The 18,719-nt window shown below is 54.6% G+C and overlaps 2 protein-coding genes and 1 long non-coding RNA gene across 12 annotated transcripts in view; 1 reads left to right on the top strand and 2 right to left on the bottom strand.

The window, feature by feature from the left end:
- Positions 1–18,719, bottom strand: part of HNRNPM (heterogeneous nuclear ribonucleoprotein M) — a 277,288-nt gene that overhangs the window by 143,204 nt on the left and 115,365 nt on the right. The window lies entirely within an intron of this gene.
- On the top strand, positions 788–5,073 carry CD320 (CD320 molecule). 3 transcript variants are annotated; one of them, XM_072787511.1, is made up of 5 exons: positions 788–944; positions 3,395–3,508; positions 3,863–4,096; positions 4,350–4,508; positions 4,641–5,073. In XM_072787511.1, exons 1-5 carry the CDS (start codon positions 818–820, stop codon positions 4,781–4,783), a joined length of 777 nt encoding a protein of 258 aa, XP_072643612.1. In that variant the 5' UTR covers positions 788–817; the 3' UTR covers positions 4,784–5,073. The 3 variants fall into 3 exon arrangements, with proteins under 3 accessions (XP_072643612.1, XP_072643613.1, XP_072643614.1); XM_072787512.1 differs by lacking the exon at positions 788–944 and adding an exon at positions 1,386–1,949; XM_072787513.1 differs by lacking the exon at positions 788–944 and adding an exon at positions 2,199–2,671.
- Positions 5,526–8,508, bottom strand: LOC140610942 (uncharacterized). Its single transcript, XR_012012371.1, has 2 exons — positions 8,081–8,508; positions 5,526–7,352 (listed from the first exon to the last, which is right to left on the bottom strand). It is a non-coding gene; the product is annotated as an uncharacterized lncRNA (long non-coding RNA).

Below are 18,719 nucleotides of genomic sequence, written 5' to 3'. Positions count from 1 at the left end.
TGAAGGCAGAGCTATAGATAAATACTTAGTCTCAAGAAAACAGAGCAGCTGATTGGACAGAAAGCCTGCGGGACATGTGTAATTTACGTGCCTACTGCTTGAGCACGCGAAGGGAAAGCCCACAGGGGACCTTTGCTATCTTGAGAAGAATCCTATCCCGGTGAGGAGGACTAAATGGGGCAGTGGGCGGGGGTGAGCGCCTCCAGGTGCGAGGGACAGGACCTTGATGGAAGCCAGGGAGGTCTGGACGTGTCTCGTTCGTTCATTCCCTAAATGTTTAAGAGCCTACTACTGTGGCAGACGCTGTGCTTAGGCACGGGGGATGCAACGAACACCACAGCATTGCGGTCCTGCAGCGGACGCTCTAGTGGGTCATCGAGACCCTAAATCAAAGTTAGCGAAGCGGAGAGCCCCGGGGCATTGGAGAAGCTGGAGGCGGGAGAGGCTGGGGCGTGCCTGAGGGGAGTGGGCGCCGTATTAAATATGACGATTCGACGAGCGCACTTGCTGCGGGACGCATGCGACACATCCGATGTTGTACGTAGACACCGACCAGTTCGCTTACGTCCCCATAGTCCCTACCTTCAAATGGGCCCAACACCTTTCGATGTTCCCGGTCCCCGGAGAAAGCGGGTAGAGCCTGAAATTGCGGGTCCCCTCGTATTCGGACGTTTACGGTACCCTTGGCCGCGGGCGCCGCCGCTCCTCGGGGCTGGGGCTCCGCCCCGGCCGCAGCGCGCGTGCGCGGGGGCATAAAAGCGAGGCCCCGGGCGCGTGGTCCGAGCCCTGGCGGGGGCGGCGCGGCGGCGGCGGAGGCATGGCGCGGGGCGGAGTGCGGCGGCCCGCGGCCCTGGGCCTGGCGCTGCGGCTGCTGCTCGGCTTCGGGCTGGGCCTGGAGGCCGCCCCGACGCCGGTCCCGCTCCGGCTCCTGGCCCAGGCCCCGGGTGAGTGAGCTCCGGCGCCCCGCGCGCCCCTCGGGCGGCCGCGCCCCGCCCCGCGCCGGCGGCCCTCGCCATTGGCTGTGCGGCCGGGCCGTCCCGGACACTCCCCCGGCACGTGGCCCGGGGCTCGCGCGTGCGGGGCGCCTGGTGGGGACCCGGGCGCCGCGGGGTGCCGCTTGCGCCTGCCGGCCCCGCGCCGCGGCTCAGCTTTGCGGGAGCCCTTCCCCCGGCGCGGGCGGGAGGCGCGTGGTGGGCTCCCGGCGTCCGACCTCTAGCTGCAGGGCCGGCCGCCCGGCGCCTCCGGCAGCAGCTGCCTCCCGAGCCCTCGCTCGCCCCGGACCCGGTACGGCCCAGTGTTCTGGGCGACCAGCCCCCGCCCTCCCCGTCTCCGCGCCTCCGGCCTCCGCGCCTCCCTCCGCTGGCCTCGGAGGATGAAAGGCTTCCCTCGCTCCCGGGGACTCCGCCCTTGGGCACCTGCCCCTGGGCTTAATGATCTTGGAGGCCCGCTCCGGGGTTCCCAGAGGCAGCCGGGCGGGGTAGAGCGACCTCTGTAGGCACAGGTGACCCGGGCTCTCAGCTCTGAGCTCAGGTTCACTCACTTGCCCCTTTCCTGCATGATGCCCCCTTACCTGGGCTCCTGCCTCACCCCTTGCACCTCCGCAGGCTGAATGTTCCTGGGCCCTTTAAGGAGGCAGGACTCACTAACCAAGGACCAGAGTCTACAAGTGGGCTCTGTCCTCAGGACACTGAGGGAGGGACTCTTGGTGTGCTCCTCGTACGGGGGAGGGAACTGAGGCTGGGAGGGAAAGGCACTGGTCGCTTCAGCTCCTGTCTGACCCCCCAGCCCTGTGAGGCCTGGTCTGCTGTGCTCTGCTCCCACTTTCAGGAAGAGCGTACACTCCAGGGAGGGAGGTGTGATGTTGGCAGGGCCGGGAGTGGCTAGGCCTGGAGAGGAAGCTGCGCCCAGACCGCCAGACCCCCGCGGGCAGGGAAGGAAGCCAGATCCAGGTTGGCCGCAGCTCTTCCTGGCTTCAAAAGCTCAGGGACCGTGTGGGCCACAGGTCTCATTGAGCCTAGAGGCCCATGGAGGGTGCTGGCTGTGGGGAGAAGGGGGTTTGGAGCCTCAGGCCTCTGAGTAAAGGTGGAGGTGGCAAGAGGACCAGGATGGAATGGAGGGCCACTAGGTTGGGTCCAGGCCACGTGCCCCCCCCTCCCCGCCCCCAGGAGGAGAGCCTTAAAAGCCATTCCTTCCCTCTGTCCATCAGACTCCCTCCTGCCAGCCCAGGTTCTAGGCCCTTCTGTGCTCCTCCCCATCAGCATGTAGCCTAAACCTCATCTCCTGGGGTCCAGGAAGGCTCAGATCTTATCAGGACACAGCCTGGACCCTTGTGTGACTTGTGTCTGTACCACCCTGGGCTTGGGGTCACGAGGTCCCAGCCCTGATCGCGCAGTGTCCGGTCTGTGTGGATACCAGTTTGAGGAGCGTTGTTGTAAGTGGAAGGTGGAGCTTTAGGCGTCTCTGAGAGGTGCATGAGACCCCTTCCGAGAAGAAAGCTGAGATCTGAAAACTGAGGAGGAATCACCAGTTGCAGAGTGAGGGGAGGAGGGAGCACTGGGCCAAGGACCAGCTCAGGCAAAGGCCCTGGGGCAGAAACAAGCCAAGCCTCTTGGAGAACAGTGGGGAGGCCAGGACAGAGGGATCCGGATGAAGAGGAAGAAGGAGGGAGGAGGTGAGGTCGCGGAAGGGTTTGCCACAGGGCTGGGCCAGGCCTTGTGGCCACATAGACAAAGTAGGGATTTGGTATGAGAGGCTCAGGGGACCAGGGCAGGATTCTGAGCAGAGGGGAGGCAAGGGCCAGTGACTGAATGATGTGACTCTGAGGCTGGAGATGGGGGTGGGGCCTGGTGAGGAGGTGGCACATTCAGGATGGGGACAGTGGTCGGATCTGGGAGGAGTTTAGGAAGTGAGTGGACAAGCCTTGGTAACTCAGCAGGTCCGCTGCCCGGAGCCTCAGTTTCCCCTTGGCGAAGCAGGTGGGTTATAGTGGGCCCAGCTGACCCTCACCATGGACCCCGTCCAGGGCAGTTTCAGAGATGGCCCCTACCCCAGTCTGTCTAACCGCCGATCTTGGGGAGACCATCCAGGCTGGAGCCGGGTAAAAACTCCAGGATCAGTGAGACCTGGGTTCCAAACGAAGCTGCCACCAGCTCCACAGCCCTGGGCCTTGCCTCCCTCCTCGGTGGCTTCTGCAGCATGGGGATGGCAGTTGCACCTGCCCTCCAAGCCTCCAGCGCAGTAGGTCCTCAGCAAATTGGTGGCCACCAGTGTCGATCCAGCGCCCTGGGACCCGGCCTGCCTCTGGTGGTGGTCGGTGGTGGTCGGTGGTCGCAGTCTGTTGGCACTGTGCCCCTGGGGGGAGGGGGCCCGGATCTCACTCTTGTGCATCTTGCAGGCTCGTGCCCACCTGCCAGCTTCCAGTGCCGCACCAGTGGCTTCTGTGTGCCCCTCACCCTGCGCTGCGACGGTGACGAGGACTGCCCCGACGGCAGCGATGAGGATGAGTGCAGTGAGTGGCCGAGCACCTGGGGCCGTGGGGAGGCTGAGTGTGTGGGGAGGAGTGTAGCTTGGGGGTGGGGTGGGGATAGTGGGGCGGGGCCTGAGGGTGGGCAGGGTTTACAGGGTGTCAGGTGTGAGAAGAGGTGGGTTTACTGGGAACCCACTGAGTGGGGCCTTGGGATGAGGGGCTTGCAGCGAGGCCAGTCCGTGGAAGGTGGAGCTAACAAGTGGAAGCCTCTAGGGATGGCCGGATTTTCTAGGGTCACCTGTTCCTAGAAGGCAGGCTTACGAGGGGGCCGGGTGGAGGGGCATAGCCCAGCACTGGTGGGTAGGTATCTGCGACCTGACTGACCTTGTACTCCAGGGATCAAGCCTTGTGCCCAGGACGGAGAGTGCCTGCCAGTCACTGGCAGCCCCTGCCCTTGTGACAACATCGATGACTGCCGAGATGGCATCGTGGACAACGTTTACAACTGCAGTTACCAGCCCTGCCCGGCGGGCGAGCTCCGCTGCCTGCGAGGCGGTGCCTGCATCCCACACACCTGGCTCTGCGACGGCCACGGCGACTGTCCCGGCTCCAGTGACGAGCTTGGCTGTGGTATGTGCCACGGGACCTTGGCGTGTCTGTAGGGGTGGGGAGGGCTGGTCGTTAGATAAGGATGCCTGACACCTTCCGGTGGGTGACCAGGCTGAGGGTGTGGATACTTGCACCTACCCGTGCCTGCATCTCCGTGGGGACAGCGGAGGATGAGCCCCAGGGTCCCCCGGGTTTTCAGAACACCTGTTTGTCCCCCCTCACCCACGCCCGCAGCACCCACTCCCCAGCTGCTGAAAGCCTGGACTTATTACAGGAACTGAGACTCTCCAGGATAAGGCTGCCACGTCCATAGGGACCTCTGTGACCCCAGACGATGTCACCTCTCTCTGGAATGCCACAGCCATCCCTGTTGAGGACCAGGACTCAGTCCAGGCTGGAAACCGAAGTGCTTGTGGGGTTATCGCAGCTGCAGGTAAGATGGCCAGGCCGTCCTCCTGGGGCTTGGAGCCCCCTGGGGGCAAGGGCTTGGGGAGGGGACAGGCTGCAGATGGCCCTTCCCTGTGCGGCAAGCTCTTGCTGACTCCCACCGGTCTGCCCCCCACAGTGGTGCTCAGCGTCGGCGTAGCTGCCATCTCCCTGTTCGTCTTGTCCCGGCTCCGTGCCCAGGGGCGCCTGTACCCGCTGGGGCTGCTCATGGTCATGAAGGAGTCTCTGCTGCTGTCAGAGAGGAAGACCTCGCTGCTCTGAGGACGAGCTCGTGCCACCACGGACGGCTCCTGGGCCCTAAGCACGGCCGCTACAGGGACATGTCCATTGGTGGCAGCAGCGCACAGCCACTGGCCCCTCAGCCCTCAGATGTGGGTCCTTCTGGCTGTGCAGCACCTCAGACTTCAGCTCTTGCAGCTGCAGCCCTGGACACTGGGGGTGCTGGGACCCCCCGCAGAGGCAGGCGGCCTGGCACTGAGGGGCTGGCCCCATGCTCAGACACTCCTGCTGCTCCCATGTGAAGGTGGGGATTAAAGTCACTTCACATCCTCTGCCTGCCTCTGGGCCTCTGTCTCCCTCTGCCCAGGCAGCCAGGGGCCTTTATGCCAGCCCCTCCTCTGTGGCGGGGTGTCCTGAGAGGGTGGGACTCGGGGACCCAGCCCTGGGTGCTCCCTGGGCCACTCTGCGTCTGGCTTCCTGGGACCCAGAGCAGGAGGGGGGCGTCTGGGGCCGCCGGGTGGCCTGAGTTACCCACAGGCTGTGTGCAGAGGAGCAGAACTCGGGCAGTGCCTCCCGGGGGACCGCCATCCACCATGGCTTCTTCCTCCCTCTGCTGGGCATCCCCGGGCTGGGCTCCACTCAGCTTTGAAATGGAGATTTTATTATTGTGTGGCTATAGACTGTTGTAGAAAAGACCGTTCCCAAAGACGGGGACCCACTATGCCACATGGGGCCACGTGGGGGAAGGAAGCACCAGGGTCAGGAGGCATAGGGAGCGGGAGGAGAATGTGGGCAAAAACCTTTATTGTGGTTCCTGTGGGAAGGGACTGGCGAGGTTGGGTAAGCAGGCCTGGGATTGGCTGGTTTGAATCATCCCAGCAGGCTGTGGGGGTAGGTGCTCTCTGTCCCATAGGTGCCGACCTGCTGACAGCGAGGCCACTGGCTGGGAACGCCTGGGGCGTCCGCCTGAGCCTGTGTTCTGCGTGGCCGGCCCCCACAGACCTCTCCCGTCCGCGGCCAGTGTCAGTGTTGTGGCTGGGCCGGCCCTGGTGGTTCTTGTAATCACCGCATGCTCTTTAGCAAAGATGACCTGAGACCTTTGAGGAACGAGGGTTATGACTCACAAGTCCTGCCCAGAGGGCTTACGCAGCCTCGTGGGCCACACAGCAAGATCACAGGAGAGAGAGAGAGAGGCAGTGTGGACCTGGGGCTCTGCCTTTGTTAGGGCCCGAGGGTGGGCTGCCCAGGTTTCGTGGGCTCACCCTTTCCTGGTGAACCTAAAACATAAGAGGAATTGGGGCAGGACGGAAGTGGGGTCACTCTGGCAGGCAACTATCTAGGCTACCCAGGGCTTTCTGGAAGAGGGAGCTTCATGGCCGGGGAGCCAGGTTTCTTATCTGGCTGTGTTGCCCTGAGCTGGGTCTTAGAGCTGGCGATAATGTTTATTCCAGAGACATGCTGGCGGTCAGAGCTCGATGCCAGGAGGTGACAGTGCACCGTCCCTCACTGTTTGCCAGTTGGGCCTGGGGTGTTCAGGGCAGGGAGATACTGACTCGGGGTATGGGCTCTGGACTGATTGGTTGGCACGTGAAATGTGCGCTCCGCTGGTGAGCTGTTCGCCATCTCTAGGAACTGGCTGACTCCGTGACAGACTGTTCCTCCTGGTGAGGCCCAGGTGTGGGGGATGGTCCCTCCCTGGTCAGCAAGGCCCAGGTGTGGGGGATGGTCCCTGCCTGGTCAGCAAGGCCTAGGTGTGGGGGACGGTCCCTCCCTGGTCAGCAAGGCCCAGGTGTGGGGGACGGTCCCTGCCTGGTCGGCGAGGCCCCAGGTGTGGGGGACGGTCCCTGCCTGGTCAGCGAGGCCCAGGTGTGGGGGACGGTCCCTGCCTGGTCAGTGAGGCCCAGGTGTGGGGGACGGTCCCTGCCTGGTCAGCGAGGCCCAGGTGTGGGGGATGGTCCCTGCCTGGTCAGCGAGGCCCAGGTGTGGGGGACGGTCCCTGCCTGGTCGGCGAGGCCCAGGTGTGGGGGACAGTCCCTGCCTGGTCGGCGAGGCCCAGGTGTGGGGGACGGTCCCTGCCTGGTCGGCAAGGCCCAGGTGTGGGGGATGGTCCCTGCCTGGTCGGCGAGGCCACAGATGCCAGAGCATCAGGAATACAGAAAATCTAGATGATACACACCCTGACTGATGGATGTTGGGGGCAAGTTTTATCTCTGATCCTCATTTTCCCCATTTCCAAATAGAGTAGCCAGGGCCCTCCCCTGCCCCTGGAGCCTGCTTGCAGGGCAGTGACCTTCCTGATGTCCCTGGAGCCAGACTGGGTGTCTGCCACCAGCTGGGCCCATTGCAGCCCACTGCACTCAGGAGAGCACCCAGGATCCCACGTCTGACAGACAGGGAGCTGGTCCCTGACGGTGAGATGCTGGGTAGGAGTAGCATGAGCAGGGCAGCCCGGGTGGCTCAGTGGTTTAGCGCCGCCTTCAGCCCAGGGCGTGATCCTGAAGACCCAGGATCAAGTCCCACGTCGGGCTCCCTGCATGGAGCCTGCTTCTCCCTCTGTCTGTGTCTCTGCCTCTCTCTTTCTTTGTGTCTCTCATGGATAAATAAATAAAATCTTAAAAAAAAAAAAAAAAAAAAAGGAGTAGCATGAGCAGGTGCACCAGGGAGAGCTTCCTGGAGGTGGTGAAGTTTGGTTTTGGGGCCCCACCCACATCCCAGTGCAGGGAAGGTGGTTGAGGGAGGTTTTGGAGTCTGGGCCTTGGGCAGTGAATGGGGGGCTGTGTCAGGCAGTGCCGGGGGCAGCAGGAGGGGAGGCTTGGGAGGTGGGCTGCAGCGACAGTGGGGGCCCATCTCCTGGGGTCCGACATCTTCCCACAGCACCCCAACCAGCCCCCCGGAAGCCAGGGTTGCAGAAGTGCAACCATGGGCTTTGTCCACTTGATAGGAAGGCATCCTAGTGCAGGGTAGGATTTCCTTGTTTGTAGGTTTTTGTGTGCAGGCATGGTCAGCATCAGTGCGTCAGAGGGCGTGGACGGGGCGTATGGGGCCACTCGTCACAGGCCACCTAAGCGGAGCTCTGGGTCATTCTTGGGTGTCATGGATTCTTGTTGTCAGTGGAGCAAACTCCTACCCCCACCCCTACACCCCTGCGTATTCTCTTTTATGTTTGCTGGCAGCTCTTTTGTTCCACATGAACGGTGGCTGCTGTTCTCTGGGGGCCAGGCTGCTTGGACGTCACCGTCTAGGATGTCCACGTCCGACGCCTTGGGATGGCCGGGTCAGCTGGGCCGCTCCCCCTCTATGCGGCCTTTCCATGTAGCCACCCGAGCGGGACAGCCTTACCTCTTTCGTAGCAGCTCAGGGCTCCTCGGAATGTAGGGCTGAGGCCACCAGGCCTCCTCAAGCTTCGGCCTGGAACCGGGCCAGCATCACTTCTGATGCATTCTCTTGCTCCCATGGAGTCCCAGGTCAGCCCAGACATGCACGGGGACCACACAAGGATGTGAACACCGGGAGGACCTGTATCATGGTCCCATCCTTGCAGACCAGCTTCCACGTAGGGGGCAGAGGGCATCAGCTGAGGACAGGACAGGCAGGGCTGGGGGACTCCCCATCCCCTTGAGCCAGCTGATGACCCGTGGGCTCATGGCTTTGCTCTCAGGTTCAGCTTTGTCATCTGCATGCTGGGACAGTCACAGGTACAAATGTCTGTCGTTCTGAGCAGGCTGGGTTTTCAGCTGCCTCAGTTCCCTGGAGCAGGGCTCGCTCTGCTGTCCTGTGCAGCAAGCTCAATGAGTCACTTCCAGGAAACTGTAGAGATGGTCCAAGTTTTTTTTTTTTTTTTTTTTTTTTTAAAGATTTTATTTATTTATAGAGACACAGAGAGAGAGAGAGGCAGAGACACAGGCAGAGGGAGAAGCAGGCTCCATGCACCGGGAGCCCGACGTGGGATTTGATCCCGGGTCTCCAGGATCACGCCCCAGGCTGCAGGCGGCGCCAAACCGCTGCGCCACCGGGGCTGCCCAAGATGGTCCAAGTTTTAAAAGTGTGTGTGTGTGTGTGTGTGTGTGTGTGTGTGTGTGTGTGTGTCGGGGGGTGGTTCTTGGGAGCTCAGGAGGAGGGGATGGGTGGACCGCAGCAGGTGGCTGGGAAGGGTTGGGGTGGGGGCTGCAAGTGAGGATGGGAGCAGGATGGAGGGGTGTATCTGTATAACTCTTGCCATTCCTCTTTTTTTTTATTGAGGATAAATTCACGTTAGATTAACCATTAATCAGTTTAAAGTGAACAACTCAGGGGTGCTGAGTTGGATGGCTCAGTCGCTTAAGCATCTGCCTACAGCTAAGGTCATGGAACCGAGGTCCTGGGATGGAGCCCTGCATTGGGCTCCCTGCTCAGTGGGGTGTCTGCTTCTCCTTCTCCCTCTGCCACTCTGCCTACTTGTGCTCTCTCTGTGTCAAATTAAGTAAAATCTTAAGAAAACATAAAGTGGACAACTCAGTGGCATTTAGTACATTGACAGTGTTGTACACCCATCCCCTCTGTCTAATTCCAAGAACTTTCCATCCCCCCCAAAAGAAACCCTGCCCCCATTAGGCTTCTCTCCCCATCCCCTCCCCCAGTTCCCAGCACCTAATAACCCACTCTCTGTAGATGTACCTGTTCTGGATATTTCATATGGATGGAATCCTACCATAGGTGGCCTTTGAGGCCTGGCTTCTTTCACTGAGCATCACATTTTCAAAGGTCTTCCCCCAAAGTTTCCTTGTGCCCCCCCTTTTTTTTACCTCCCACTCATGACCCAGGCAGCTACTGATCTATAGATTCATGGCATTTTTTAAAAGATTTTATTTATTTATTTATTTATTTATTTATTTATTTATTTATTTATTTGAGACACGGAGGTTGTGGGGCAGAGACACAGGCAGAGGGAGAAGCAGGCTCCATGCAGGGAGCCCGATGTGGGACTCGATCCCGGGTCTCCAGGATCAGGCCCTGGGCTGAAGGTGGTGCTAAACCGCTGAGCCACCCAGGCTACCCTGCATTTCTATTTTTAAAAAATATTTAAATAATCTCTTCACCCAGCATGGGATTTGAACTCACGACCTGAGATCAAAAGTTGCACATTCTGCCGAACTGGAGGCAGCCAGGCGCCCCATAATTGCATTTCTAGAATCATATAGTAAGTATCCTGTTTTGTCTGGTGTTTTTTACCTGACTTACTTACTTACTTATTTATTTATTCATTTATTTATTCATGAGACACACACAGAGAGAGAGAGAGGGACAGAGACACAGGTAGAGGGAGAAGCAGGCTCCATGCAGGGAGCCCGATGTGGGACTCGATCCCAGGTCCCCAGGATCAAGTCCTGGGCTGAAGGTTGCACTAAACTGCTGAGCCACCCGGGCTGCCCCTGACACATTTATTTTAAGATCTTTACACATTGTTGCATATACTACAAGTCAACTCATTTTTGTTGCTAAGTCATATTCCATTGTATGGCTGTCCCACCCTTCATGTACCCAGTTCACCTGTTGATGTATATTTATGTGGTTTCCAATTTTTTTTGGTCCAATTTTTTATTATTACAAATAAACCTGCTATGAACATTTAGGTCTAAGTTTGTTCATGTACCCATTTCTTTTGGGTAGGTATCCCAGGAAGGGAATGGTTGCATGATATGGTAGGTATATATTATTTTTTTTAAGACTTTATTTTATTTATTTTATTTTTATTTTTTTATTTTTTAAAGATTTTATTTATTTGTGTGAGGGAGAGAGGCAGAGACTATAGGCAGAGGGAAAAGCAAGCTCCCTGTGGGGAGCCTGATGTAGGACTTGATCCCAGGACCCCAGGATCACGACCTGAGCTGAAGGCAGATGCTTAACCAACGGAGCTACCCAGGTGCCCCTTAATTTAACTTTTTAAAGTAGGCTCCATGTCCAACATGGGGTTTGAGCTCACAACAATGAGATCAAGAGTTTCATGTTCTACTGACTGAGACAGCCAGGTGCCCCTATGTATTTAATTTTAAAGAAACGCCAAATGTCTTAACAAAGCAGGTGGACTTTTCTGTCCCTCCCCTGGCAATGTACATATTCTCATTTTTCTGCTTGAAAGGGGCAGCCTTTTACTTTTATTTTTTTAAAGATTTATTTATTTATTCATGATAGAGAGCGAGAGAGAGAGAGAGAGAGAGAGGCAGAGACACAGGCAGAGGGACAAGCAGGCTCCATGTCAGGAGCCCGATGCAGGACTCGATCCTGGGACTCCAGGATCATGCATGCCCTGGGCCAAAGGCAGGCGCTAAACCACTGAGCCACACAGGGATTCCCCTGGGGGGAGCCTTTTAAATTTTAGCCATTCTAATAGAGTGCAATGGTATTACACCGAGCCTTTTTTTTTTTTTTTTTAAGATTTATTGATTTATGATAGACACAGAGAGAGAGAGAGAGAGAGAGAGAGAGGCAGAGACACAGGCAGAGGGAGAAGCAGTCTCCATGCAGGGAGCCTGATGTGGGACTCGATCCAGGGTCTCCAGGATCACGCTCTGGGCCAAAGGCAGGCGCCAAACCACTGAGCCACCCAGGGATCCCACCGAGCCATTTTTTATTGAAGTGCAATTCACGTAACAAAATTTTTACTCATCTTAAAGTGAACAATTCCATGGCATTTAGCGCACACATAATGTTATGTGAGCAACACCTCTAGCTAGTAAGCATGTGAATCTTTTCATGGGCTTGCAACATTTCGGAAAATACCTGCTTGGAACTTTGGGATTGTGTTGCATCTGTAGGGTTAATTTGTGGAGGAGGACAAACACTCGTGGAGCACTGACTGGGTGGCAGGCATTGTAGGTGCTAGAGACTGGCCTTGAGAAGGACAAGGTACCCTCTCCCAAGGAGGGGAGGAGCAGGTGGTCAGCTACCAACCCCTACTAAACCAGGACATCAGTGTCACATGGTGGGAAATTCTGGGGACTGAGGGCCCGACAGAGTAGGCGGGATGGCCAGGCTGGGTTGGGGGAAAGATTATATTTGATTATATACATATATTTTAAAGATTTTATTTATTTATTCATTAGAGACACACAGAGAGAGGCAGAGACACAGGCAGAGGGAGAAGCAGGATCCATGCAGGGAGCCTGATGTGGGACTTGATCCCGGGACTCCAGTTTCATGCCCTAGGCCAAAGACAGCCAGTAAAGCACTGAGCCATCCCGGAATCCCCCTATTTGATTATATTTGATAATCAAAAGAGGCTTCTGGAACCAGGGAGACATTTGAGTAGAAACCTGAAGGAAGTAAGATGAACTATGCCTGTATATAGGTGAAGAACATTCTGAGAAGAGCAGAAAGTGCAAAGGCCCTGAGGCAGAAATGTGTTCGAGAAACAGGAAGTCTGGAGCAAGTGTCTAGGGGGTGGTGCAGTGGTAAGAGTTGATGTCAGAGATGGCTGGGTTGTGGAGGGGAGAGATTTCAGCACTGAGGCCCATGCTCTGACTTCGGTTTTAAAGGGTCTTCCAAGCAGTGAGGCAATCCTTTTTTTTTTTTTTTTTTAATTTTTATTTATTTATTTTTTTTTGAGGCAATCCTTCTTTAAGGAAATGATTTATCCAACTACAAGCTTCTGGCTTAGGACAGCGTGTCTTCGTTTGTTTGTTTTTTGCCAAATTGATTTAATAACAGCAGTGCGTAGGTACGCTTTGTTCTGAAGCAACAGTTCCATTAATTTTTAATGCAGAACGAAAACCTATACTGGGCAAGAAAGGGATTTCTCTTATACTTCCTTCTGTTCTCATTACGGTGTGAAATTTCCGCTTGGATGGAGTTCTTTGGGCTACATGATTAGGTGTCTTTCTTTATTCAGAACGTGTTTGCTGTAGATGAACGTTCCCAGCCAGACAAGCGCAAGAGCCCCAAGGTAGAACCGGCCGAAAGGCCCATCAGCGGATGAATGGATAAACCCGATGTGGCACATCTGTACAACGGGGTGTTATTTAGTCATAAAAAGGAATGAAGCCCTCTCACGCTATAGCGCGGGTGAGCCTTAAAAATATCCTGCTAGGGGCACCTGGGTGGCTCAGTCAGTTAAGAATCTTCCTTGATGGGATCCCTGGGTGGCTCAGTGCTTTGGCGCCTGCCTTTGGCCCAGGGCGTGATCCTGGGGTCCCAGGACCAATTCCCACATTGGGCTCCCTGAATGGCGCCTGCTTCTCCCTCTGCCTGTGTCTCTGTCTCTGTCTCTCTCTCTCTGTGTCTCTCATGAATGAATGGATAAAATCTTAAAAAAAATAGAATCTTCCTTGGCTCGGGTCATGGTCCTGGGACGGAGGCCCGCATCATCGGGCTTCCTGCTCAGCAGGGAACTTGCTTCTCCCCCTTCTCCCCAGTCCTGCTCGCTCGCTCTCTCTAAATAAATAAAATCTTAAAAGAAAAAAAAGAAAATATCCTGCTAAAGTGAGAGAAGCAGAAGGTCTGATAATTCATGGGATTCTGTTCATATGCCATCCCCAGAACAGGTAAAGCTGTAGGGGCAGAAAGACAGTGGATGCTGAGGGCTGGGGGAGGGGGGGAGAGGGAGATGGGGGTGGGTAGCTAGAGGCTGTGCGGTTTCTCTTTGAGGGGCGAGATGTCCTCCGGTGCCCTGTAGTGCTGGCTGCGCACATCTGCAAAAATTGCACATTTTAAGTGGGTGAATTCTAGGGTATGTGGGTTGTTGTGAGCTGTGTTGTGTCCCCTCCAAACTCCTGCGCTGAAGCCCTCCATCCTCTGTACCCCCAAACGTGACTGTATTTAGGGATAGAGCCTTTATTATTTATTTTTAATTTTTAAAAATGTGACAGGGCCTTTAAAGAGGTGATTAAATAAGCCATTTGGGTGGGCCCTGATCCAAGCCATCTGGTTGTCCTTCCAAGCAAAGGAAATTTGGATACACGGAGCGGCACCGTGGATGCGGACATGGAGGGAGGAGCGTGTGAGGACACAGGGAGACGGTGGCCACCTGCCAGCCGGGGAGGCAGGCTTCAGAGGGAACCAGCCCTCCTGGTGCTGTGACCTTGAACTGTGAGAAAAAAAAAAATGTGTTTAAGTGCCGGGGTGTGAGGTATCTTGTTATGGTCGCCCTAGCAGGCAAAAATGTGTTCTAGCTCAAAAGCTTTTTAAAATATTTTATCTACTTGAAAGAGAGCAAGAAAGGGGAAAGGCAGATGGAGAGGGAGAGACAGACTCTCCACGGAGCTGGGAGCCAGATGCAGGGCTTGATCCCAGGATTCCAGAATCATGACCTGAGCTGCAGGCAGACGCTCAACCAGCTGAACTACCCAGCCCCCCCCCCCCCCCAAAAAAAAGCTTTTTAAAGAGATGTTGGTTGAATGGTGCTGTGCCTTAGACACCAGGTCAGGATACAGCAGTAGGTAATAGACAAAAAAGTGGGCAGAGTGTTTCTGGTTAGAGGGGAGCACAGAGCATAGGGTGGGAGCATGAGGCGGGGCTGGAGACCCGGTAGGAGGCCCCCAGGCTGGTCCAGGGAGGATGCAAACCGGCTGGGCTTGGGCAGGCAGCGCAGGTGAGAAGGGGTCGCATCCTGGATCCGTGTAGAAGGAAAAGCTGGTGGAGCTGGCCCATTGGATGTGGGTGTAGGAGAGAGAAGGTCAGCGTGCCTGGGAGGTGGAAGGATGGAGCCAGCCAAGATAACGGGGCCTGGGGGATCCTGGGGGCGCAGCGACAGAGGGGACCACTAGGAGGTCAGCTGCGGAGCTGCGAGGCCCCCACGTGGAGGCACAGAGAAGGGGCTTGGCCCTACAGCCTGGGGGCTTGGGTCGCCAGACGCATCTGAGAGTTGCCTGCCACAGGTGCGAGTCCACACACAGTGCCCTGGGGACAGGGACCAGAAAGCCGAGGGAGCAGCCAGAGGCTGGAGGGAACCCAGCAGAGCTCAGGAGAACAGAGCCAATCAAAGAAAAGGACGTCATCCCTGGGTCATGGGCTGTGCAGCCAGACCTAGAGGGCAAGGCTGGGATTTAATAACATGGAGCTCATTGGTGACAATGGGGAAAAACAGCTCCACCCACCCAAGAGCGAATGGCAGGGAGAAGGTACGCGTGTGGGTGACTCTGCTTTGCAGGGGGCAGAGAGACAGGGCTGGGGCAACAGGGAGAGGGGTGCCCTGGGATGAGTGTCTGCCTTGTAGATGGAAGATGCCCATGAGGATGACTGTAATTTAAAAACAAAACCAAGGGACACCTGGGTGGCTCAGTGGTTGAGCATGTGCCTTTGGCTCGGGGTGTGATCCTGGGGTCTTGGAATCGAGTGCCGCATCGGGCTCCCTGCCTGGAGCCTCCTTCTCCCTCTGCCTCTGTCTCTGCCTCTCTCTCTCTGTGTCTCTCATGAATAAATGAATAAAATCTTTAAAAACAAAACCAAGGGCAGCCCTGGTGGCGCAGCGGTTTAGCGCCGCCTGCAGCCTGGGGTGTGATCCTGGAGACCCAGGATCGAGTCCCACATCAGGCTCCTTGCAAGGAGCCTCCCTCACCCTCTGCCTGTGTCTCTGCGCCTCTCTCTTTCTCTCTCTGTCTCTCATGAATAAGTAAATAAAATCTTTTAAAAAAATAAAAATAAAAACAAAAACAAAAAACCAAGAGATGCCACGTTAGTGAGGATGTGGAGAAATTGAGACCATCACGCATGGCTGGTGGGAATGTGAGATGGGGCAGCTGCCGTGGGAACCGATTTGGTGCTTCCTCCAAAGTTTCCCGGTAAGTTCACTGCTAGGAGCGTGCCCCCAAAGAAATGGAAATGGGTATTTGAACAAATGCTTGTATGTGCATGTTCATGACAGCATTACTCACAGTAGCCAAAAGGTGGAAACCACCTAAATGTCCATCCATGGGTAGTGGATAAGCAGATGACGGTCCATCCATACAGTGGAATATTACCCGGTCATAAGAAAGAATGAAGTCCTGCAACACAGCCTGGTCGGACCTGAAAACAGCATGTTCAGAGAAAGAAGCAAGACAAGAAGTCCTCTACCATGAGTTCCCAGCCGTGTGAAATACCCAGGACAGGTAAATCCAGAGACAGAAGGCAGGTTCGTGGATGCCGGGGGCTGGGGTGGGGAGAGCAGGCAATGGGAAGCAGCTGCTTAATGAGTACAGGGTTTGATTTGGGGGTGAGGAAAAACGTTTTTTTTTTTTTTCTTAAATTTCTATTTATGATAGTCACACACAGAGAGAGGCAGAGACATAGGCAGAGGGAGAAGCAGGCTCCATGCACCGGGAGCCCGACGTGGGACTCGATCCCGGGGTCTCCAGGATCGCGCCCTGGGCCAAAGGCAGGCACCAAACCGCTGTGCCACCCAGGGATCCCAGGAAAAACGTTTTTAAAGACTATTTGTTAGATCAGTTGCAGGTTCACAGCAAAATTAGGAAAATACAGAGATTCCCCTATACATCCTATCCACCCCCATATGCATAGTCCATATTATCCATTATCTCCCCTCCCATCCCTGTCTGAGATACATTTGTTATAACTGATGAACCCTCAGTGAGACATCATTACCACCTCAAGTCTCATTAAAATTCCCTCTTAGTGGTGTCCTTTCTGTGGGTTTGGACAGGTACGTAATGACGTGTGTCTATCAGTATAGGATCGTGTACACTGTTCTTGCTGCCCTAAGACCCCTCTGTGCTCGGCCTCTTAATCCTCCTCCCCTAATTCTTTTTTTTTTTAAATTTTTATAATAGTCACAGAGAGAGAGAGAGAGGGGCAGAGACACAGGCAGAGGGAGAAGCAGGCTCCATGCACCGGGAGCCTGATGTGGGATTTGATCCCGGGTCTCCAGGATCGCGCCCTGGGCCAAAGGCAGGCGCTAAACCGCTGCGCCACCCAGGGATCCCCCCCTAATTCTGGCAAGTTCTTTTTTTACTGTCTTCACAGTTTTGCTTTTCCAGAATGTCATGGAATGAGGGTCACACGATCTGTAGACTTTTCAGACTGGCTTCTTTCACTTCGTCACGTGCATTTAAGGTTCCTCCACATAGTTTTGTGACTTGATCGCTCATTTTTTTTTTTTTTAAAGATTTATTCATCCATTTACGAGAGAGAGAGAGAGGCAGAGACACAGGCAGACGGAGAAACAGGCTCCCTTCAGGGACCCCGATTCGGGACTCGATCCCAGGACTCCAGGATCAGGCCCTGGGCCGAAGGCAGGCGCTAAACCACGGAGCCATCCAGGGATCCCCCGTGATGGCTTATTTCTTTTCAGCACTAAATAATATCCCATTGTCTGGACGTCCCAAAGTTTGTCCATTTACTTCCAGAAGGACATTTTGCTCCCTTCCAGGTCCTTGCAAATGCAGAGAAAGCTGCTGCAGGCACCTGAGTACAGGCGTCTGTGTGGACATAAGTAAATGTCCTTTGGGTAAATACCTTTGGATAAATACCAAGGAACATGATTGCTGGATTATATGGTAAAATGGTTTTGTAAGATAGCTTTGTATGATATATTTAGTGTTTTTAAAAATTTTAATTTTATTTAAATTCAATTAATTCACATATAGAGTATTATTAGTTTCAGATGTAGAGTTCAGTGATCCATCGGTTGTATATCACACCCAGTGCTCATTAACTCACATGGATATGTTCAGTTTTGTCAGAAATCGCTAAACTGTCTTCCAGAGTGGCTGGACCATTTTGCGTCCCCACCAGCAGTGAATGAGAACCCCGTTGCTCCTCATCCTCGCCAGCATTAGGTGTTGTCAGTGTTTATTTTTAAGGTTTTATTTATTTATTTGAGCGCAAGAGATAGCAAGAGGGAGCAGGGAGAAGCAGACTCCCCGCTGAGCAGGGAGCCCGATGCGGGGCTCGATCCCAGGACCCTGGGATCATGACCTGAGCCAAAGGCAGACGTTTAACCAACTGAGCCACTCAGGCATCTCAGTGTTTGTTTGTTTGTTTGTTTTTAAGATTTTATTTATTTATTCATGAGAGGCACAGGGAGAGAGGCAGAGACACAGGCAGAGGGAGAACCAGGCTCCTGCAGGGAGCCCGATGCGAGACTCGATCCCAGGACTCCGGGATCACACCCTGAGCCAAAGGCAGACGCTTAACCGCTGAGCCACCCAGGCGTCCCAGTGTTTGGGTTTTTAATAGATGTGTGATGGTATCTTGTTTAAATTTGCAATTCCCATCTTTTCATGTGCTTATTTGCCATGTGAATATGTTTCAGAATTAGACTGTGGTTGCAAAGCTTTGTAAATACAGTAAATGCTACCAAAGTTTGCTTTTATTTTTTTATTTTATTTTATTTTATTTTATTTTAATTTACTTTATTTTATTATTTTATTTTATTTTATTTTATTTTATTTATTTTATTTTATATTTTATTTTATTTTATTTTATTTTATTTTATTTTATTTTATTTTATTTTATTTTATTATTTTATTTTATTTTTTATTTTTTTTTTCCCCAAAGTTTGCTTTTAAATGTGCTATCTGCCACTGGAGTTTAATTTTGTTATGTGCATTTCATCTCCATAATGAAACCAAACCCCCAAAAAAAAAAAGGTGAAAGATGAGTCAGCATATTTGTGTGCTGATGGGAGTAATCTGGTGCAGAGGGAGGATTGTTGGGGTGGCTCCTTGCATAGGCAAGTGGGTTTGGGAGCTGGTGGCCGCCTGGCTTTGCCTGGGATCCGGGTGCTTCGCTTACCCAGAGCAGCGGGAGGGAAGGCTGGGCTGGCATGTGGGTCTAGATGCAGGTTGGCAGGTTGGCGGGGGTGATGACTACGGATGTGTCTTTCTGCTGGTTTCTATTTTCTCAGTGATGCGTCTGCTGTGCCACATGGGCGGGGGCATGATGTCTGGTGCGGGCACTGGGACGAACGGGCTGTGGCTTCTGGTTTTGCCAGCGCCTCGAAGAACGCAGGGAGCTACCTGTAGGTGGCACTGTCTGCCTTTCCCATCCAGCCCCGAGTTTCCTTTGC

The sequence above is a fragment of the Canis lupus genome, chromosome 19, assembly GCF_048164855.1.
Source record: "Canis lupus baileyi chromosome 19, mCanLup2.hap1, whole genome shotgun sequence".
NCBI classification, from domain to species: domain Eukaryota; kingdom Metazoa; phylum Chordata; class Mammalia; order Carnivora; family Canidae; genus Canis; species Canis lupus.
This window is presented reverse-complemented; position numbering and strand designations above follow the sequence as displayed.

Bases quoted from the DNA above. Each gene is read 5' to 3' on its own strand.
- CD320 (XM_072787511.1), top strand. From the start codon at position 818: ATGGCGCGGGGCGGAGTGCGGCGGCCCGCGGCCCTGGGCCTGGCGCTG. The intron at 945-3,394 runs GTGAGTGAGCTC...TGCATCTTGCAG, and splicing joins GCTCCTGGCCCAGGCCCCGG to GCTCGTGCCCACCTGCCAGC. The intron at 4,097-4,349 runs GTATGTGCCACG...GACTTATTACAG, and splicing joins CAGTGACGAGCTTGGCTGTG to GAACTGAGACTCTCCAGGAT.